This window comes from Lytechinus pictus, chromosome 14 (genome assembly GCF_037042905.1).
Source record: "Lytechinus pictus isolate F3 Inbred chromosome 14, Lp3.0, whole genome shotgun sequence".
Taxonomy (NCBI): Eukaryota; Metazoa; Echinodermata; class Echinoidea; order Temnopleuroida; family Toxopneustidae; genus Lytechinus; species Lytechinus pictus.
Genome location: NC_087258.1, coordinates 1,471,192 through 1,490,311, shown reverse-complemented (window position 1 = coordinate 1,490,311; position 19,120 = coordinate 1,471,192). Strand labels below are relative to the sequence as shown.

The following is a 19,120-nucleotide window of genomic DNA, read 5'->3' as shown; positions in this document are numbered from 1 at the left end:
GTAGAATATAGATACCCATAAAGATTGACCAAGTCCCTTAGAAATCCATTAGAATCCTATAGGAATGAGACCAATAGGAACCATTTAAGATCCATCAGAAACCTATAAGACCTTTAAGAAACCTATAGGACCTATAGAAATCAATAGGGAAATTTGATATTTGCGAACCTATATAAATCTATAGGACCAATAGAAAATCTATAGGGTTTGTAGAATATAGATACCCATAAAGATTGACCGAGTCCCTTAGAAATCCATTAGAATCCTATAGGAATGAGACCAATAGGAACCATTTAAGATCCATCAGAAACCTACACACTTAAAAATAGGTAGTCAAAATTTGACTAGTTTGGGTAGTCATTTCAAAATAACCCTGGATGTAGTCAAATTTGACTGCATATGGGGTCAACCTTTCACTGTTTACTTTGCCTTTTGGCTTTTTGACTGCGCCGGAAGTTAAAAATGACTAGGTGTATGAAGTGGAAAAATAACTTGCCTAAAGAGTCATCATCAAAATGACTGCAATGCAAGTTGAACGGCGGAGGGATATATTACTGTGTGCAGTGTTCAATAATCAATAGTTATTTTGCTAATACTTGTAATGTTGTAATAGCAAACAAATTTAATCAGTGTGAAAGAAACAACATTTTAAAACTTTCCATGTCTTTCACTTCATTTGCGTTGTGATATATATTATTTTTATCAAAGAACTATTTTACTTCAGGTCGAATCACTCAATGTATGGTGAGTATGATTTCGAATTTCCCGCGCGCCGCGTCTCGCTCAAGTTGCGATTTTTTTACTGCAGTCTGCGCATGCGACCGCTTAGTTGGTGTTGATGTTACCGTACTGCGGCGGCAGCGCAGGCTGCGCAGCCCGAACACGTCTAAAGACGTGTCGAGGTCCCCGGGGCAAGTGTTGATGATGGAGAGGCTCCTAAATAAGTGGGGATTAGGTGGTTTAGTTGCTGTGTTTGAAGGTAAGAAATTTGTCTTGAGTGTCAAACATATTTGTGTCTTTACTATGTAAACTTACATGATTGTAGTATTTCGTTAAGCTTAAGTAATTTCACAAAATAACACGTTGACATTGGCATTGCCATTGCAGTGCATGGCATCATGTAACCCAGAGAGCTCCCGCCCGCGCAGCGGGCGGGAGCCCAGGCAGAATCTAAGACTTAGACAAGTAACACTTAACATAACAGATATTAATGCTAAGTCAATCGTATTTCAACACTGATTATTCTGAAGTAAAGCGTTCCTGAATAAAAGAAACTGCTGAGAATTATACTTATTCATATGAAGATGAAATAGAGGGGACGGACTAGGCCTAAACTTCAACTTTCAAGCTTGAAGTTTGGGCCTAGTCCGTCCCCGCTATTTTCATACCCCATGACTACATCGACAATCTCGCTAGCCGGCTAGCACCGGCGATATCAAAGGCCGGATCCCGCTCTGACCATATCCCTACATTGACCTAAATTTGAATAGGCCTAAAATCGACAGTTTGTCGTTACTAAAAACAGGAGGTCGGAAACAAGTCCACATCTACCCCTGATAATTGTCTAATCACAATAAAACTGAAATAAAGGTTTACTTTGGACCTACATGAAGCATTCCGATGAATGTCTAGATCTACGACAAACTATATATATAGACCCCTAGATATAGGCCTAGTATTTTTTGAGAAACTCAATGATCACACTTATTTGGAAGTCAGGCAAAAGAAATATTGAAATTGAGGTTTACATAGTGCGTAATACAGGATGAGCCCCGAACCCCGGCAAACACATTACAATTTGCAAGTGAGATCAAAACATGAAAATGAGCGTAACTTACTTTTATTCCTATGGAATGTCATTTAGAATAGTATTGATGTTCCCTCCAAGATTTTCCGCTCCAATGAAGTTCACTCAGAAACCATGATTTCGAACATCAATTCTATAAACAGATAATTAGTCTAGCTATTTCGTTTCAGAAACTTCAAATTCGCAGAGTCCAAAAGAACGACACTTCGCACAGATATCGTAGGGAATTGTGGGACGGAAAAAAATGTTTAATGCATGAGTACATGAATAAAACATAAGCGTTTAATCCAATCATACAAGTGCATTATGCGTATTTTGACGTCATTCTCATGAATAAAACATTGACCCTCCAAAATCATCCTTCAAATTGTCCGCCGGCAGCCATGTTGGCTATGTACAAAACCTAGCTATGGGAAATAAAAACACGCGGAAAGAGTTCCCTCTCTATTATACGTAAGATCGTATCTCTGTGCCTACAACAAACAGTACAATGTCCCATGCAATGTCTATGTGCTTGTGTGCTTTACGCATACACACAACCCAGTGTGTAAGCACTGCGCGCATATCATATGCAAATAGGTAGACAGGCCAGTCTATTCTCAAGCAGGGTAGAGTAAGTTACTTACAAAGATAATCAAAGAGTTGCCTAAATTTTAGCAATATCAGTTTTAGGAAGAAAACAAACTGAATAATCATGCCTTTAGAATCTATTATAATGCAATGAAAATGATATTTAGCCACTGTATCTTCTGTTTGACATATTTCCCCATTATGTTGATACCCCTATTCCGAAATTGATGAACCTATATGGTATGATAAGTTTATTGAACTTTATTGAACCCTGTATGTCTAGACTATTCCATTTTCAGTTGGGTATGTGGTGCATCATAAATGACTTGGAAGTACTAACAATTGTTTTTCTCACAAGTAAAATGTATTCTTATAACTGCAGGAATTTATTTTTTCATAAAGATGTTATTTCTTAAGATTTATGTCTATCATTCATCCCATGTAAAGCTCCTACAGGTTGCATAGGGCCAATGTCTTATTACTCTGAAATCATATATCCCCATAAGTAAGTGCTGTGTTCCACACTAAGTATAGATTAGACTCTCAAGTTGCCAATGGGAAGAGTGGTCATTGAAATCCTCTCTGACAGGCCCTCTGTCGCGAATGAGTTAAATCGTAAGCATAGCTTACATCGCAAAATTGGATGTTCAGTTGAATTTTTGGACAGTTGAAAATTAACGCAAAAAATTGCATTTTGAAAATGAATAGAGTTTTGTGTCTGATATGAAGACAAATATTGGATTTTGGACCCTGAATTTTTTTTTTTGATGTTAAGCCGGCATGTACAATTTTGTACGCCAATGTTAGAAAAGACGCGCAAGCGTCATTTTAAATCGTAAGCACAGCTTACATCGCAAAATTGGACGTTCGGTCAGATTTTCGGACAGTTGAAAATTAACGAAAAAAATTGCATTTTGAAAATGAATAGAGTTTTGACAAATAGACAAATATTGAATTTGGGACCCTGAAATTTTTAGAATTGGATGTTTAGAATTGCAAAATTGGACGTTCATTTAAATTTTTGAGAGGACTGCCTTTCAATAAAAAAAAATACTAATCAATAATAAAAACCCAATATTTTGAGCAAAATAGGAGTCATGCTGAATAATAGGCCTACAAAATCAGATTGATGTAAACATTTTGTATTTCGTTATTCATTGCACTATACATAATTACATGTACATATCAACTCGTTAACAAAAACTTTTGATAACAAAAAGTATTTTTGTCAAATCTCAAGAAAATGCCTCACATGGTATAAATGTAAACAGTTCTGACAAGAAGTAAATTCTAATTCCCATGTACTTTAACGAGTAACAAATAATTTTTTTCTGGCCTAACTGAAAAAAAAATACTGGTATAATAAAAATAACCGTTCAAATATTTGTTTTTTTCTTTACCAAATTCTAGGACATAAGTGCTATTCTGGAAAAGGCTGCTGGTGGCCAGTCCATTCTCAGTGAACTTGAAGAAGGTGGACCACAAAGTGCCTCTAACAGACGAAGAATGGTGAGAATAGTTGTATCCCACCTCATGGAGAAATATGGAAACAAGTAAGAAAATACTCAAAAATTTCCAAACAACTAACAAAATCAATAGACCAGGGTTGGAGCTTAGACCAGTCAAAAGCTATTTTTCACAAAAGCGGTGAAATGCAGGTTTGCTGCCAGCTTATGCATGCCCTGTCTGGGGATATATGAGGGATGGATATAAGTTCTCAACCTTCAGGTAGAAGGAGAAAAGATAAATTGATGATTTTCATATCCCTGATATGATTCAACAACTCTTAAAATTGGGGGGGGGGGAAGTTTCATTATAAAAATTAACTGAAATATTTGCTTTGTTACAAAACTTTGACTGTTTCAGGTTTCTGAAGATAACTTTTCAATAGAAAATGAAGACAGTTACAATCAATATTCATCTCCAAACTTGTTCAGGTGCATGGTGCAGTGACATCACTGGAAGATGATTGCCCTTGCTGTGCTGCTAAAAAGTATGCAGCATAGTTTAAAGGCAGCAGGGAGCATCTGGAAGATGAATGAGTGCAAAATCTATTTACTAATAAAAGACAAATTTGTTCTTATATTATCTTATAGGTATCTGTAGTAGATCATTATTTTTTTCCTTTCTTCTTGGATCTTTATAATATTATAGACCATCTGCTGAACAGAAGGTGGGCATGGCAATATCCATGATTCAACAATTTCCAGCACTGAAAGATGTTGAAGGACCTGGTTATGTAAGTATAAGTTTAATCACGTTAAAAGAACATCATTTGAAGCAGAAAATTGTGTTGTTATCAACAAGTTGTTTTTGTCCCATTGTACCATATGGCTTTTCCCATGAACAATAACTTTGAACAGAAGATAAAATACCGGACTCATCTAACGCTTATTGGTGGCATTTCGGTTTCTCTCGTGCCATATTCTTTCTGTTGTTCGATAACAACAATATGCGTTGTCAACTATTTTGCACCATCATAAGTGTTTAAATACTGAATTGAACAAAACTTTTACACTTAAATGTTACACTTTTTTAGGTTGTACTGTAAAGTAGGTGCTGTATATTCACTCATTGCTGTTACATGTATTTCTTTGAATAAATTTCGCACATAGGAAGCATGGTATACACCAGCAGTAGAGGGTGAACATGCAAAGGGCTTCATCGAAGAAAGGTTGAAAAATGTGAGAAAGAGAATGCCAAAGCAAGGGTGGACATCTTTGGAACCTTCAAGTTCAAGTGAGGAGAACCAGAAAGAACCATCAACCAAGGAAAAAATTGAAGAACTAAAATCTAAAGGTATGTTAATGTGCCTAGTTTAAGTTTTGTTGCATGCTTTGTGAACATTGAATGTTTAATTATTACTGGCTCATCTTCAAGTTCAAGTTGGGTTTGGTAGGCTTACTTGATTACAATCTTCAGAATTATCAGATGATTTATAATGTTCCACATTCCACAGGGACCAGTCTTTGGTCTACCAATTTTCACCTCATGATGCTCAGCAGATTGCTTGTGATCAAGTTAGCTCAATCGGTAGGGCATTGTACTCCAGATCTTAAGGTTGTGTGTTCAAGTCCCAGCGCAGCCATGATTTGTATGTTTGATTGAAATTCCCTTGGCCACGGAACTAATTGCTTATTGTCTCAGCTACCGGTATAATATTCGGGGACTCCGAGAGCTGGTCCCAGTTGCAATATTGTTCTTATAGATGTAGGCTGAATAGGGTTCTGTGCCCAATAGCAGCTGCATCCCTGGATGATGCTAAATGGAGTGTCTTTTGGGTGAAAGTGATCAATGCCATTTCTCTCAAAGTGTGTTGAGGCTGTGAGTTTACGCTTTAAATTTGTAGAGCGCACTTTAAAATCATCTGCATGGTTTTTTTTTTTTTTTGTTGTTGCTTGTAACACTTAATCAACTTGCATCAAAGGCATGTTCCAACCTCTTACAAGAAACCTATAACTAGTTTAGATAAATTTTTACAGGAAGCTTAGTCTGATTCCTGCAGTGCATCTGGTCAGGAACTTACATCCCAGGGGGGGTCTGTCCTCATTGAAAGGGGGGTATCATGCATGACCAAGGACTTGCCAAAAGCATCCTAAACAAGTATTTACAAATGCAAAAATATACACCCTAAATAAGTATGATTATCGGTAATTTGCTACCCTAAGTAAGTAATCCCCAAAGCAAGTAATAACTATTTTCAAACCAAGCAAATAGTGATATATGTTTTGCTTTCCGTGCATGAGGTCGGGCTAATTCAAGTGTTTGCGGGCATGTGCAAAGTGTTTTTGGCTGGGATTTGGGAATATTCCATCATTGTGATAAACTGTAGTGTTAAATGAACATGCAATTAGCCCTAAGTACACAGGTAAGGTGAATTTTTTTTAAGACACTGAATGCGTAACTCATCGGTTTAAAAAAAGTGACCCTTTTTCTTGATTTTTGGTGATTTTGAGACCCTATTTAAGTTACGCACGTAATGTGCATGATTGTAAAAAACACCCTTTTTACGTGAATTCTTGGTCAAGCATGATACCCCCCCTTTCAATGAGGACAGACCCCCCCCCCCCGGGACTTACATCAGTGCACTAGATCTTAGGATTGATTGCCGTCAAATTTTAGAGCCTTAAACAGGTGTCACCGGCATGGTGGCCTAGTGGTTAGAGCGTCCGCCTCATGATCGGGGGGTTGTGGGTTTGAACCCCAGCCGGGCCATACCAAAGGCTTTAAAAATGGTACCTACTGCTTTCTTGTCAGGCACTCGACATTAGAAGAATGGAGTAGGGAAGTTAAACACATGGCTACCAGTGGACTAACCCCCTGCTGTAGTTTCTCTACTTTCCAGTAGACATGTGGCCTAGGTTTATTGAAATGGAGATAGGCGCCGCTCTATGGGCCGAAAGGCTTGAGAAGGACTTTAACTTTTTGTAAAAGGTAGTTTAGGGTTTGCTGTAGGTAGCCTACTATTGAGTTTGTTTTTTATCACCTTGTCTTTTTCAGAAAAAGATATGGAGCCGGAGAACTTGGAAGAAATGAAGCAATGGCTTCAACATAATAATAGCCCTATCCCTAAAGTGGTGGAATTCATGAAGAAGACTGCACTGAAAAGACAAGAAGAAATTCACTCAGAGAAGAAATCTACCGTGCATGACATCGAGTTGCAATGGCCTCGACTCTTTGATGTCCCTAACATGGTATGGGGTAACTTTTGTTTTCTTGGTTTATGTCAAAAGTACAGTAAAGCATTAATTCTTGAGGTGTGCTTCTCAAAAACCCAAATAAAATTCCTCATTGATCTTTTTTGCCTGCCAGGACCAGTAACAAAAGTCTACCAAATTCTGCCTGTTTTTATTTGGTACTACTGATAATAATATACTTCCCTACATGTATCTTTTGCCAGGTGTCATTAACATAATCAAGGCCTAGCTCCTTGGTTGCTGGATATTCATTTTGCAATTAGACATTACACATGTGCCCACCCCAAAATTACCATACTGAATCAAGGTTTTACAATCCTTCTTTATGCATTTTAATTTGAATCACAGATAGATGGTGATTTCAGAGCAGTTCATGGGGATGTGTCTGACAGATTAATCATGAAATGGACTCAAGAACTGGCAAAAAAACTACTGCAGTATGGAGAAAAGCAAAGTCCACAAGTGCAAGCCGGTACATATTTTCTCCGGGGGGAGGGGCACTCAATATGAAAGTGACGTACGAGTAAGATCACACATCTCGAACATAGGGGTCTTTCGGTGATGCGTTCAAATGAAAAATAGGGGGTCTTTGGGTGACAAATGAAAAATAGGGGGTCTTTGGGTGACAAGTAAAAAAATAGGGTGTCTTTCAGTGACAGTTTAAAATCTGGGTTTTTCGGTGACACACCAAGCTAAAAAATGGGCTCTTTTTTAGTGTGATTAAATGGCATTTTTCTGAAAATCAAAAATTTGGGCAATTTTTGGGTCAGAGAGTGCAAAATTCATGGGTCTTTGGGTGACAAAAAAAAATTGGGTCATCAAATGGAAAAAACGGGGGTCTTTGGGTGACAGCAGTCCAAAAAAGGGGGTCTTTTTGATCGCACATGGTGCGAACTTCAATATTGAGTGCCCCCACCACCACCACCCCCACCCGGGGTATTTTCTGTAATATTTTGCTTTTCAATAATTTTGTATACTGTTGTAAAAAAGATGCGATTCAGTGTTAAAATATTTACCATGGAATTGCTCTATTTTAATTGAAGTTTGTTTTCCTTTCAGATATAGATGATCAAAGTGCACAGGATGCAGGTCTGACAGCACTGCCCTTGATACTGCCTACAGGAAAACTGTCAAACGCAAAGAAATCCAGGGCTACGGTGAAAGAAGCAATGGAGTCCTTCATTGATTTTCAGCCGGTAAGTATGGAGTAAATTTTAGTGCCTACTAAATGAAATGTTTGGGTATAGAGGTGGGATGCAGATGGGATATATCCAATTGGAGGATGTTTTTGTATATCTTCTTGCACATAAAATGAAAGAAATGCCTCAAGTACTCCATTTGGTTGAAAGTGATATGTAAAGAATGGGACACGTTCATCAAGACAACAACAGTTTGGCTGATGTGATGCTCACACAGTTTGTATTGCATAGATCTGTTTTACTTAATTGTTATCATCGGAGATGCCAGACTTCAGGAAATTTTTTTCAGCATCTCCAGTACAAAACAAGATTAAAAATTCATATTTTCAAGAAATTTTATTAGCGTTTCAGGAAAATGTGACCAAAGTCACTGGCATCTCTGTATCATTTTGATTATGGTTCGATTAACTGCAGAATTTGCATGCTTGTCGCACTACAACATTTGTAGCACATCCCACATGCAGACCAAACTTTCCATGTTTGCTAATTGAAGTTCAGCTGACAGGTCCCTAATAGAACTCGACTCTCACTCTACACCTAGATCTGTGATAGATCTTTAGAACTGTGATATAAAGAAAGGTTAAGTTTATATGACAACTTCTATCATGATCATGGTCAAGTTACAGTAGTTACCCTCACTATATAGATTTGACAGACTGACCCATGATGTCAAACGCCAGACAGTATAGTCAAATATTGTTCCTCGACCAGCAAAGTGTGTGCACACAATGTACATCAGGACCATGCTAAAGCTATATCTATCTACAACCCACTTACCAGTAAGAATTAAGTACGCAGACAGAAAATATCTAGATTTATTTTTTAAATGTAAATTAATCAGTAGATTCATTTTCTCTTTTTACAGATAGGGACAAACCTCCCTAAATACTTGGATGGACTCATGTCAAAGAGGCGGCAACCATTTGTCCTGGCCCTTGGCCCACAGAAAGCGCCAGCACAATATTTTGCTGTGGTTGAGGGCCGTGCCCTTAAGCAAGACAGCCTTCTGAAGGCTGTTGATGTGTGTTTCAAGTTGTTTTATGTACTTGACCTGGAGTATCCATCTGCGTGCTATACTACATGGGAGTTTATTCAAAAAGTTCTGTACCAGGTAAATGCCAAAGACAGGAACACCTCCTCCTGTGTGAGGTCATTAAGGACATATGTCCTTCATACTTAATTTTCAACCATTTAATGGTCAATGTCAGTTCAGCAGAACTCAAAATTCTGATATGTCTCCTAATTTGGATATGTCTGTATGCCATGTATGAAATTCAATACTAAAATGGATTTTACAAGTTCAGGTATCGAGGTACGTCAATTCCTCAAGGCAGCAGCTCCACGTGCGTACTTAAGCAGCATCTTCAATTGCTTGCGTGTGTACGCATGCGCCTTTAGGGTTCCTTTGTGATATCAGATAAATGCGTATCAATTTCACTGCCTATCCTTTTCAAATCTATTTTAGTCATTCGTATACAGGGGGGTACAAAGGGTATCCAAATTCCAATACCACATTTTGATTTTAAATTTTGCAAGCAACAAAACAAACAAAATTGCAAAGTGGCAAGTATGCCAACATTTTCATTTTGTCTGCTAAATACCTCTGCGTTTTAAATTGTATTTCTGCAAATTAATGCTAGTGGCTTTAGAAGATGGGTTTGTGACAAAAAGCTCAAACTTGTCATTTTTGTGGCAAATTATGGTTTTTTGATCAGTTAAATTTATAGACTAGGTTTAAGCCAAAATGTTTGCACAGATAACATTTAATGTACATAAGTTAATATATAGCAGACACATTAAGCAAGTTTTGACATAATTACCACTGTGTGATATTGTTTTCTTGACATTAATATTCTGGTAGCAGAATTCAAAGACCTTAGCCCTCATTCATTATACTATGCCATTCATTATACTATGCCATAACCAAGGCGCATATCCAAATTGTGATTCGTATTTTGAGTTCCGCGAGTTGATGTTATTTATACCACTGGATGTACTGAACTACATAGGCCCTTCAAACTAGAATTTAATGAAAATGAAAATAATATGCTGAACTGCATACTTATCAATGTTTAGCTTGGGATCATTGTACTAACCTTGGTGTGATTGTGAGAGGAGAGGGTGGCCACTCATGTGTATACTTTCAAAAATGACCCCAAGCTAGGATTCACCAACAGTGGTCAAATTTACCCCAAACAAGGATTTTAATTGACAAAAAACACCCCAAACAAGGGGTAAAATACCATGTGATCACAAGGTGTGATTGCGCCAGTGAAATGACTAAAATCTATGAATAAGTGATGTAATGTGTGGTAATTGAGTTGTATTGCCTTTTTACAATTGAAGTGTTACAAATAGCAAGTTTTACTTTTACTGATGGAATTATAATTGTAATGGGTAAACAGGAATGCAGGTGATATGCAGCTTTTCTTGGGACAATTCATGTAATAACATCTAGGTGTCAGATGTGGTGTATCATATGCGTGTGTAAATGCCATCATTCCATGTGAATCTGATGCAGACACTTTGTAGATGGCATACAGATATTCAATAGAGAAGATTCATCTTGACAAAACCAATATCAATTACTGACCTGACAGTTTCGGCCATCCTGGTCGAAAGCCATCTTCTCTAGAGGGCGTTCCGACGAGAATCGGATCATAACTGTCAGGTCAGTAATTGATAATTGGTTTTGTCAAGATGAATCTTCTCTATTTATGATGTCAATGCAGTCAAACCAGATGAATTTATTCAAGAAAAAAGCATACAGATCAGATATTTGGCCTACTACTACATCATTGATCAATCAAGGTCAATTATTTGAAAAGCAAATTATAAAATCTGTAATGTCTTAATAATGTTAGAAAATGCTTCAGTGCTTTTCAATTTGACAGTGTACTTTTTAGGATCAAATTTTAAATGTTACCACTCTTGTATTGCTATTTAGTGTTTTGGAAGCATCTAATATGTTCTTTATAAATAAATTATTTGTTTATGCACAATGATCTTTTAGTTTTTGTGTCTAATTAATGTGTTAAGCTTACAAGTAGTCGGATACAACTAACCACTGAAGTCAAAATCTGACTACATTGAAGTTGAAATTGACTACATTGAAGTGAAAGGATGGAGGAATGAAATGACCCTACTGTCTATTGCATTTGACCCCTTTTCATTTAAATGTAGTCAAATTTTGACCTTTTTGTAGTAATTTTTTACTTCATTTGGGTCATTTGTTCACTACCATTGTAGTCAAAATCATTTGACTACATCTAGTGGGTCATAAATGACCCCAATGGGTTCGGTGTATAGTTGACCCTGAGAATGGGGTCAAAAATGACTGTTATAGGGTCATTTTTGACTACCTATTTTTAAGTGTGTATAAGACCTTTAAGAAACCTATAGGACCTACAGAAATCAATAGGAAAATTTGATATTTGCGGACCTTTATAAATCTATAGGACCAATAGAAATTCTATAGGGTTTGTAGAATATAGATACCCATAAAGATTGACCGAGTCCCTTAGAAATCCATTAGAATCCTATAGGAATGAGACCAATAGGAACCATTTAAGATCCATCAGAAACCTATAAGACCTTTAAGAAACCTAGAGGACCTATAGAAATCAATAGGGAAATTTGATATTTGCGAACCTATATAAATCTATAGGACTAATAGAAAATCTATAGGGTTTGTAGAATATAGATACCCATAAAGATTGACCGAGTCCCTTAGAAATCCATTAGAATCCTATAGGAATGAGACCAATAGGAACCATTTAAGATCCATCAGAAACCTATAAGACCTTTAAGAAACCTATAGGACCTACAGAAATCAATAGGAAATTTTTATATTTGCGGACCTTTATAAATCTATAGGACCAATAGAAAATCTATAGGAATTGAACAATTCATTAGATACCAATAGAGTTGACCGAGTCCCATAGGAATCCATTAGAAACCTACAGGAATGGGACCAATGGGTTCTTATATAGGTTTCTATGGGTTTTATATGTTTTTCGAGCATCAGATATATTTCTTATAGGGACCTATAGGAAACCAATAAAAACCATTAAAACCATCAGAAACCAATAGGAATTTCCTATAGGTTTTCTATAGGCCTCTATCGGATTTTCGACCTGGGGATCGCGGGGGCAATCAACCCAACGTCTTTTTAAAAACTAAACAGATCTAAACACTCACCAATCAAACAGCAAAAGCAAGTTATATTTCAACCAAAATCACAATTTAAATACCGATCTGCAACTGTTAAAAAATAATCGCATTGCTTTGTAACAAATTCTCGCGATGCATATGATTTTGGAGCTCAAGCTTGCTTGCTTAAATGTCGCCCTCTATATGTCAAATTATGCAGTCTCTTTGCCAAAACGATACACGCAATTGAACCGCGGTTCAAAACTTTCATTGAAATACATGTAGATGCTCATAAATTTGCGTGTTTTTAAATTCGCGCTCGCCGATCTTGCCGCGAAATCCGCGAAAATTTCCACTTTTACAGTAGTTGAAAAGTTATCCCAGTACAGTTCCGGGGTAAATTTGAGTGTATCCATTCACACTGCAGTAGGTGAATTTTTTACCTCCGCACAAAACACATGTAGGCTTGTGACCACTAGACCACAAAGCCCCTACATTATAGCAAACATATCACAAGATAAGTGGTATATTACAGTATTGTAGCGGTATGTCTACACTGAACGAACACAGCAACAATCGCCATTACAATGGCTTGCCTAGCAAAAGTTATAGCAAGACGAGGTTATCCTGGGGTAGTTAATTGTTCTGAGAATTCACACTGAAGACAACACCGCTACAGTGTCGGACCTCAATTTCAGTTCTCTGGAAACTTGATTCCACTCAGAAATTGCTCAGCCTGTACCGGACGACCCTTTTTAGGAAACAATATCCATATCATCCAAAGCAGGAGCATGGAGAGAGTGCTGCTGTACTTTGACAAAAGGAAGCAAGTTACAAAAGTATCATTTGTTGTAAATGAGCAATGTGTTTTCGTCATTTACATAGGCGTCAACGCAATTTATCAGCATATTTCCTTTAATATATTTCCATAGAACTATCATTTCTCCCCAAAATTTTGCCTGAACGTGCAACATACAAAAGGTGTTTCAGAAACAACAATAACTCAAATTTGACTGATGTGTCACTTGCTTCCTTTTGCCAAAGTTGGGCAGCGTGGTCGAGCACCCAGGTCTTCCACTGGTAAATCACATTATCTAGCCACTGCTACAGTGTCTCCTCAGAAGTCTCACAGCCTAGATTTAAGGTCCATGTTGACAAAAACAATTTAATTCCATGTTTTTGCTCTTATGATTCCTTGTGTTTTGGGGTTTTTTGCACCACAAGGTTGACATTCAAGGGGGTGTTTCACAACTATTTAAGTGTTACTTGGAGTTGAACTTAAATTCCGAGTTGCTGTGCTCTACAGTGCATCACCGCATACATGTACATGTAGGTCGAAACATGCTAAGAGAACTGGCGCTACTGCTTAACTATCAATAATATTGCATAGGGTTAGGGTTTTACGTATCATATGCCCATCAACATTTAGGCATGACTCGAGTTAGTTACCTCCTTGTTGAACACCTCTCCCCGATGTATCATTTGAATTCTGCTTTATTTTTCTTTTTTCAGATTGGAGACCTTGGAAAAGAGGCTGAAGCTAGTATGACCAAAGCTATTCTCTTTGAAAGGGGAAGTGAAGAACAGAAAGAGGTAATCATGTTATAATAATAATAATGATAATAATAGGCATTTGTATAGCGACATCTATCTAGAAATATTCTATTCCGAGGCGGGATGTTATTATTATAATTACCCTGGCTTTAGCTCGAGCTGCCTTTCAGCACTCATGCATTCAAGGAATTAATCCTGCCGGGTACCCATTCACCTCACCTGGGTTGAGAGCAGCACAATGCGGATAAATTTCTTGCTGAAGGAAATTACGCCATGGCTGGGATTCAACCCACCATGACCCTCTGTTTCAAAGTCAGAAGACTAATCCACTGGGCCACTATGCTGCGATTCATTAGACATTCCTTCTAAACTCAAGTAGTTGCAGCTACATGTAGCAGTCCTTGTTTTCTTCCGCTTATAAGACAATGTAATCTGCTGTGTAGGAGTGACAATACTATACAGGAATGTAGAGCGCTAGTAAATTTCATCTTTTGATGTGACCTCATATCGGAATATAAACGTGACCCTCTCCCTTGAATATTTGTGTTCGTGATTTTCAGCATTTTTATTGCATTACTGGTGGTTTTTTACTATTACTATTTTATATTCAGTGAATGAAACTGCCTTTCAATAATGATTGATTTTGATTTAATTTGCGCAAATTTTTCTCAAAACATTGCAGTTTGATATCTGACTTTGCATCTTAAATTTTATTTTTTCAAAGTGGTACCTAAAATCCCTGGAACAGTGCCAGCAAGCTTTTGGAGAGAACTGTAAACTGATGACGAGGATAGTTAGTAATACTGGTATATACTACGAAGACATTCAGGATTATTATACAGCTTATGATTACTTTGTTAAATGGCACCAGCTATGTATTGAGGTAAGTAGAAATAAAGACCTAGTTACCAACACACATTATTTCATTTAAAGGTCAAGTCCACCCAAGAAATATGTTGATTTGAATCAATAGAGAAAAATCAAACAAGCACAACACTGAAACTTTTATCAAAGTCGGATGTGAAATAAGAAACTTATGGCATCTTAAAGTTAAATGCCAGTTGTGGTAACAATTTCAAAATGAGTTTGTACAGAATCCAATGAAATAACCACCAAAGTGTCTCGTGAAATCAGTGTTTACTACAACTACTTTCATTTATCTTTAAGTTTCGCTTAGTGTTCACAAAACATATGCTCAACTCAGTGATATCTGATATGCAAATGAGAAAGTCAGTGATGTCCCTCACTCACTATTTCTTTTGTTTTTATTGTTTGAATTATACAATATTTTTTACAGATTTGACAATAAGGACCAACTTGACCATAATATGTTAACAAAATGGTAATTCCACGTTTTCAGGGAGGAATAAAACTTTTTATCACATGACAATGAGGAGAAAATTTGATTATTTCATATTTCATATAATAGTATACAAAAAATAGTAAGTGGATAATGAAATCATACTGACCAGGATTTGCATATAACTCTTTTGATAAATTAAGCAAAATGTCATAACTTTCTAATTTTTCATCTGTTTTGGATGAAACTGTCAGTGTTACATGTATGCCTGTTGAATTTTTCTCTTTTTATTCAAATTATCTTATTCTTGGGGGTGGACTTGTCCTTTATGGAAAGTGGTATGAATATGCATCCTCACTGAACTTTCATAATAATCTTGCCTGAAATTGAATTAAATGCATGGTATAAAGAACAAAAATAGACATTGTTTCTCCATATTTTGTGGCAGTTTGATGCTGTCATTTTTCACGGTTCATTTTCTTTCTTTGTGTTATAATTTGTTTTTAAAGTGAAAAATGTAGTGTCACTCAGTCAAGAGATAAACGTTAAATTCTATTCCAACGTATTCAGTTTAAAGTCTGTTTATATGTATACAAAACTCTAAATCAATTGGCACATGAATATCTTAATAATACCATCAAATTATACACACCCTCTCGTAATCTTTGTTCAATCACTGACACATGCAGACTTTGCATTCCCTTGTCAAATCTCTCCTCTGCCGAAAAACGTTTTGCTGTAGCAGCTGCCAAGACTTGGAATGCTATCCCTCTTTCAATAAGAAATGCTTCCAGTGTTCTTGGCTTCAAATCTTCCCTTAAGACATACGTTTTTCGTCAATAATTATTTTCCCTTTTTATCTTGGATATTGTGGTAATTATTGCAAATGTTATAACTTATTATTCATACATTGTACATGCTATGGTACTTTTTGTTTTTAGCACCTCTAAATATCCATTATTATTATTATCTTCTTGTGGTAGGTGTTTGGAGAGGGTCACCCACGCACAATATCAGCAGCAAACTGCCTGAACGAGCCGCGGTACAAACAGATCGCAAACGCCAAGGCTGTCACGTCACAGATGCAGGATACCAACATTGATGATGAACTTTATCAAGAAGGTGATGAAGACGATGAGGATGACAACGACAATGAATATTAGGACGACCACCCAGGCAATGTGGTAATCGTATCATGGGACTCTTCCATCAATTTTGTAAAGTTTATAATGATATGAAGGAGAGTGTTTTTATATGTAAGTTGATATGCTATATTATTTCAGACAATAGTTGGGTTACAGTAATTGAAAAATTATAAGGAGAGTTTTATCTGCTGAAGTCTGTGCTCATCATTTTTAGGCTGATACAAAATACATGATGCTGAACAAAAAGGTAAAGTTCTTTGCTCTGAGGAACATGAAGAAATCTACAAGCACATGTGATGTGAACATACTGTACATGTGTTATGATGAATGAATGTAAAATGAAGATACATATCTAGAATTACTTTGAACTTTCATATATGATAAATGGGGGAGGGGTTTACTTTAATATTAAAATCGTATGCATCTCGGTGTATTTTAGATGTACACTATTTTTCAATACAGTATTTGGCCATTAAAGGATATTTGGTCTCCCTGCACTGTGAATCCAAACATAGTGGTCTTGAATAAAACAAAATTCATGTCTTGTTTTCATAAAATTATTTTTATATACTCTTTCAGCTGCAAAATTACAGTGCATTTACTTAGAATTAATTGAAATTTAAATGTGAAATAGATATTGAAGTACTACATGTAACTCTTGAGATTTGGTAGAGATGATGTGTTACTTATCAAACTTGAGTTGATTTACTTCCTATTTAATAGGGTTATTAGTGATATGATCTTGTAAAATCAAAGTGCATTTATTTTTAGATCGTACTGAGAAATTTTGTGAAGAGGAATTCATAAATTCTTTGTTTCTTGAACTGGCAGCAACTGGTAAAATTTCATAATATTTCAATGTTAACTTTATTTTTCGGTTTTTTTTTTTTTTTTTTAGATCTTTAACCCTAATTCTCCCGGGGGGGGGGGGCCATAATGGCCCCCCCCCTCGACAATTTTCGCGATATATCCGCTGCGCAAATTTTTTTGACCTCGCCGCTCACTGACTTTTTACTTTCAAGTCTCGCGCAAATTTTGAGACCAAATTTGTGACGACCGGATACGCGGTTACGACATTACGCAACATTATGTAAGTGCATGTCAGACCCAAAATTGCTCACAAACGTGATTTCATGTACAAATCCAATGCAAATTGTGTATTTAGCCAAAATTCATAAATGTATCATTATTTCTACTTTTACTAATTGAAGTTAATTAATTTTGCCTTGCTTATGATCAGAATTAAGTCTGGAACGATTTCCATTGAAAAAACAATAAAAAAACAAAAAGTAAAAAAAACAAGGAAATACATAAGAAATTCATAAAACAATAAAATACATAAGAAATTGATTTCCAAACTGAAGTTTTTTTAAATTGCCATTGTTAAGAATGCTACAAAGAATATTTTAACCAAAAATTAGCATTCTAGGAGCTTTATTTAGTGAATTAGAGCAAAAAGTATGATTTATGCATAAATTAGCATAATTAATTCATATAAAATAAAATCTCATTATTTTTGAAAATTTTACCATACAGCCTTGTAGATTACATCGCACACAACCAGCGTGCAAATTTTTGCGTCGCTCGAGCGATCAGCGGCCGAGATCTTAAGGGGGGGCCATAATGGCCCCCCCCCCCCCCCCGGGAATGACAAGAATCAAAATACCCCGGGAGATTGAGGGTTAACCTATTTCTTTGACTAACATCACCAATTTTAGACTTTTAGGCTTCATGCAGTGTGAAAATGAAAATGCCTGAAAAATAAGATTTTGCTTTTTCACAAAGGGATTTCCTAAATCTGTCACTTTGTGAAAAAAGGAAAAAAAAGGAAGTTGGTTGTTTATGAAGTTTGCCCATTGTGATGTGTGCTAACCATGTCCTGTATATGTTTTTCACTTTGTAAAATATGTCAGAGCGAGCAGCATCAAAACTTCCTTTCCATAATTTTACTCACAAGATCAAAATTTCTCCAACAGGGCATTTACATGAAGAATAGCTTGGCCTGAATAATCTGAAAATTCAAAATCTTAACTTTTAATAGGTGGTAAAATTATTTCCCATGCTAATTAAAGGATAGGTATGTGAAATTAATTATGTAAAAAAAATTGAAACATTTCCTTGTATCTCTACAAGTATATTACCCTTTGATTAGTAGTACATTGTATCTGCCAGTTCATGAAACAAGGGATGAAATCTTGTACCAGTGTTTTGACATGTTTCAGGGCTGCTTTATCTTCAATATTAAACGTCTTTCAGATTTGTATTGTATTCAAGTCTTGTAAATACAGATTGAACATTTTTCTGTGAATTTAATGTTGTGTGTGATTTGTTAACAATGAGAATCATGATTTGCTTCATGACTGTAAAAAAAGAAAAGAAGTACATGTATGTGTAGCAGTGGATAGTTGTTCTTTGCCTATGTACTGGGGGTATTTTCTTACTCAGGTTCAAACACTACAAATTTATTGGTTAATATTCTGGTAATTAAACCAAGGTTTACATGTAGCTCCTCCAGGCTTAACAAGAATTTGAGTCCACACTCTTATGGAATGCTGTCTTACTTCTTTAATAATTGATTGAAATTCACTGTATCTCAGGGTATTCTATTCTTCTCACTTCATAACAAAATTATTATATTATTAATTATTATTGTTTCAATTATGCAGCTTTTCACTGCGTGATTGAATAAATTTGTT

At 36.2% G+C, this 19,120-nt stretch overlaps 1 protein-coding gene across 3 annotated transcripts; it reads left to right on the top strand.

Moving 5' to 3' along the window:
* Positions 1 to 790: 790 nt before the first annotated feature.
* LOC135156610 (uncharacterized) lies at positions 791 to 17,759 on the top strand. Of its 3 annotated transcripts, none has more exons than XM_064109231.1 (11): positions 791 to 979; positions 3,788 to 3,930; positions 4,532 to 4,616; positions 4,993 to 5,176; positions 6,878 to 7,071; positions 7,423 to 7,546; positions 8,140 to 8,270; positions 9,139 to 9,384; positions 13,938 to 14,018; positions 14,704 to 14,862; positions 16,263 to 17,759. In XM_064109231.1, the coding sequence occupies exons 2-11, from the start codon at positions 3,884 to 3,886 to the stop codon at positions 16,440 to 16,442; spliced, it is 1,431 nt and encodes a 476-aa protein (XP_063965301.1). In that variant the 5' UTR covers positions 791 to 979; positions 3,788 to 3,883; the 3' UTR covers positions 16,443 to 17,759. The 3 variants fall into 3 exon arrangements, with proteins under 3 accessions (XP_063965301.1, XP_063965302.1, XP_063965300.1); XM_064109232.1 differs by having other exon boundaries at positions 802 to 979; positions 3,788 to 3,886; positions 8,134 to 8,270; XM_064109230.1 differs by having other exon boundaries at positions 802 to 979; positions 8,134 to 8,270.
* Positions 17,760 to 19,120: the final 1,361 nt, after the last annotated feature.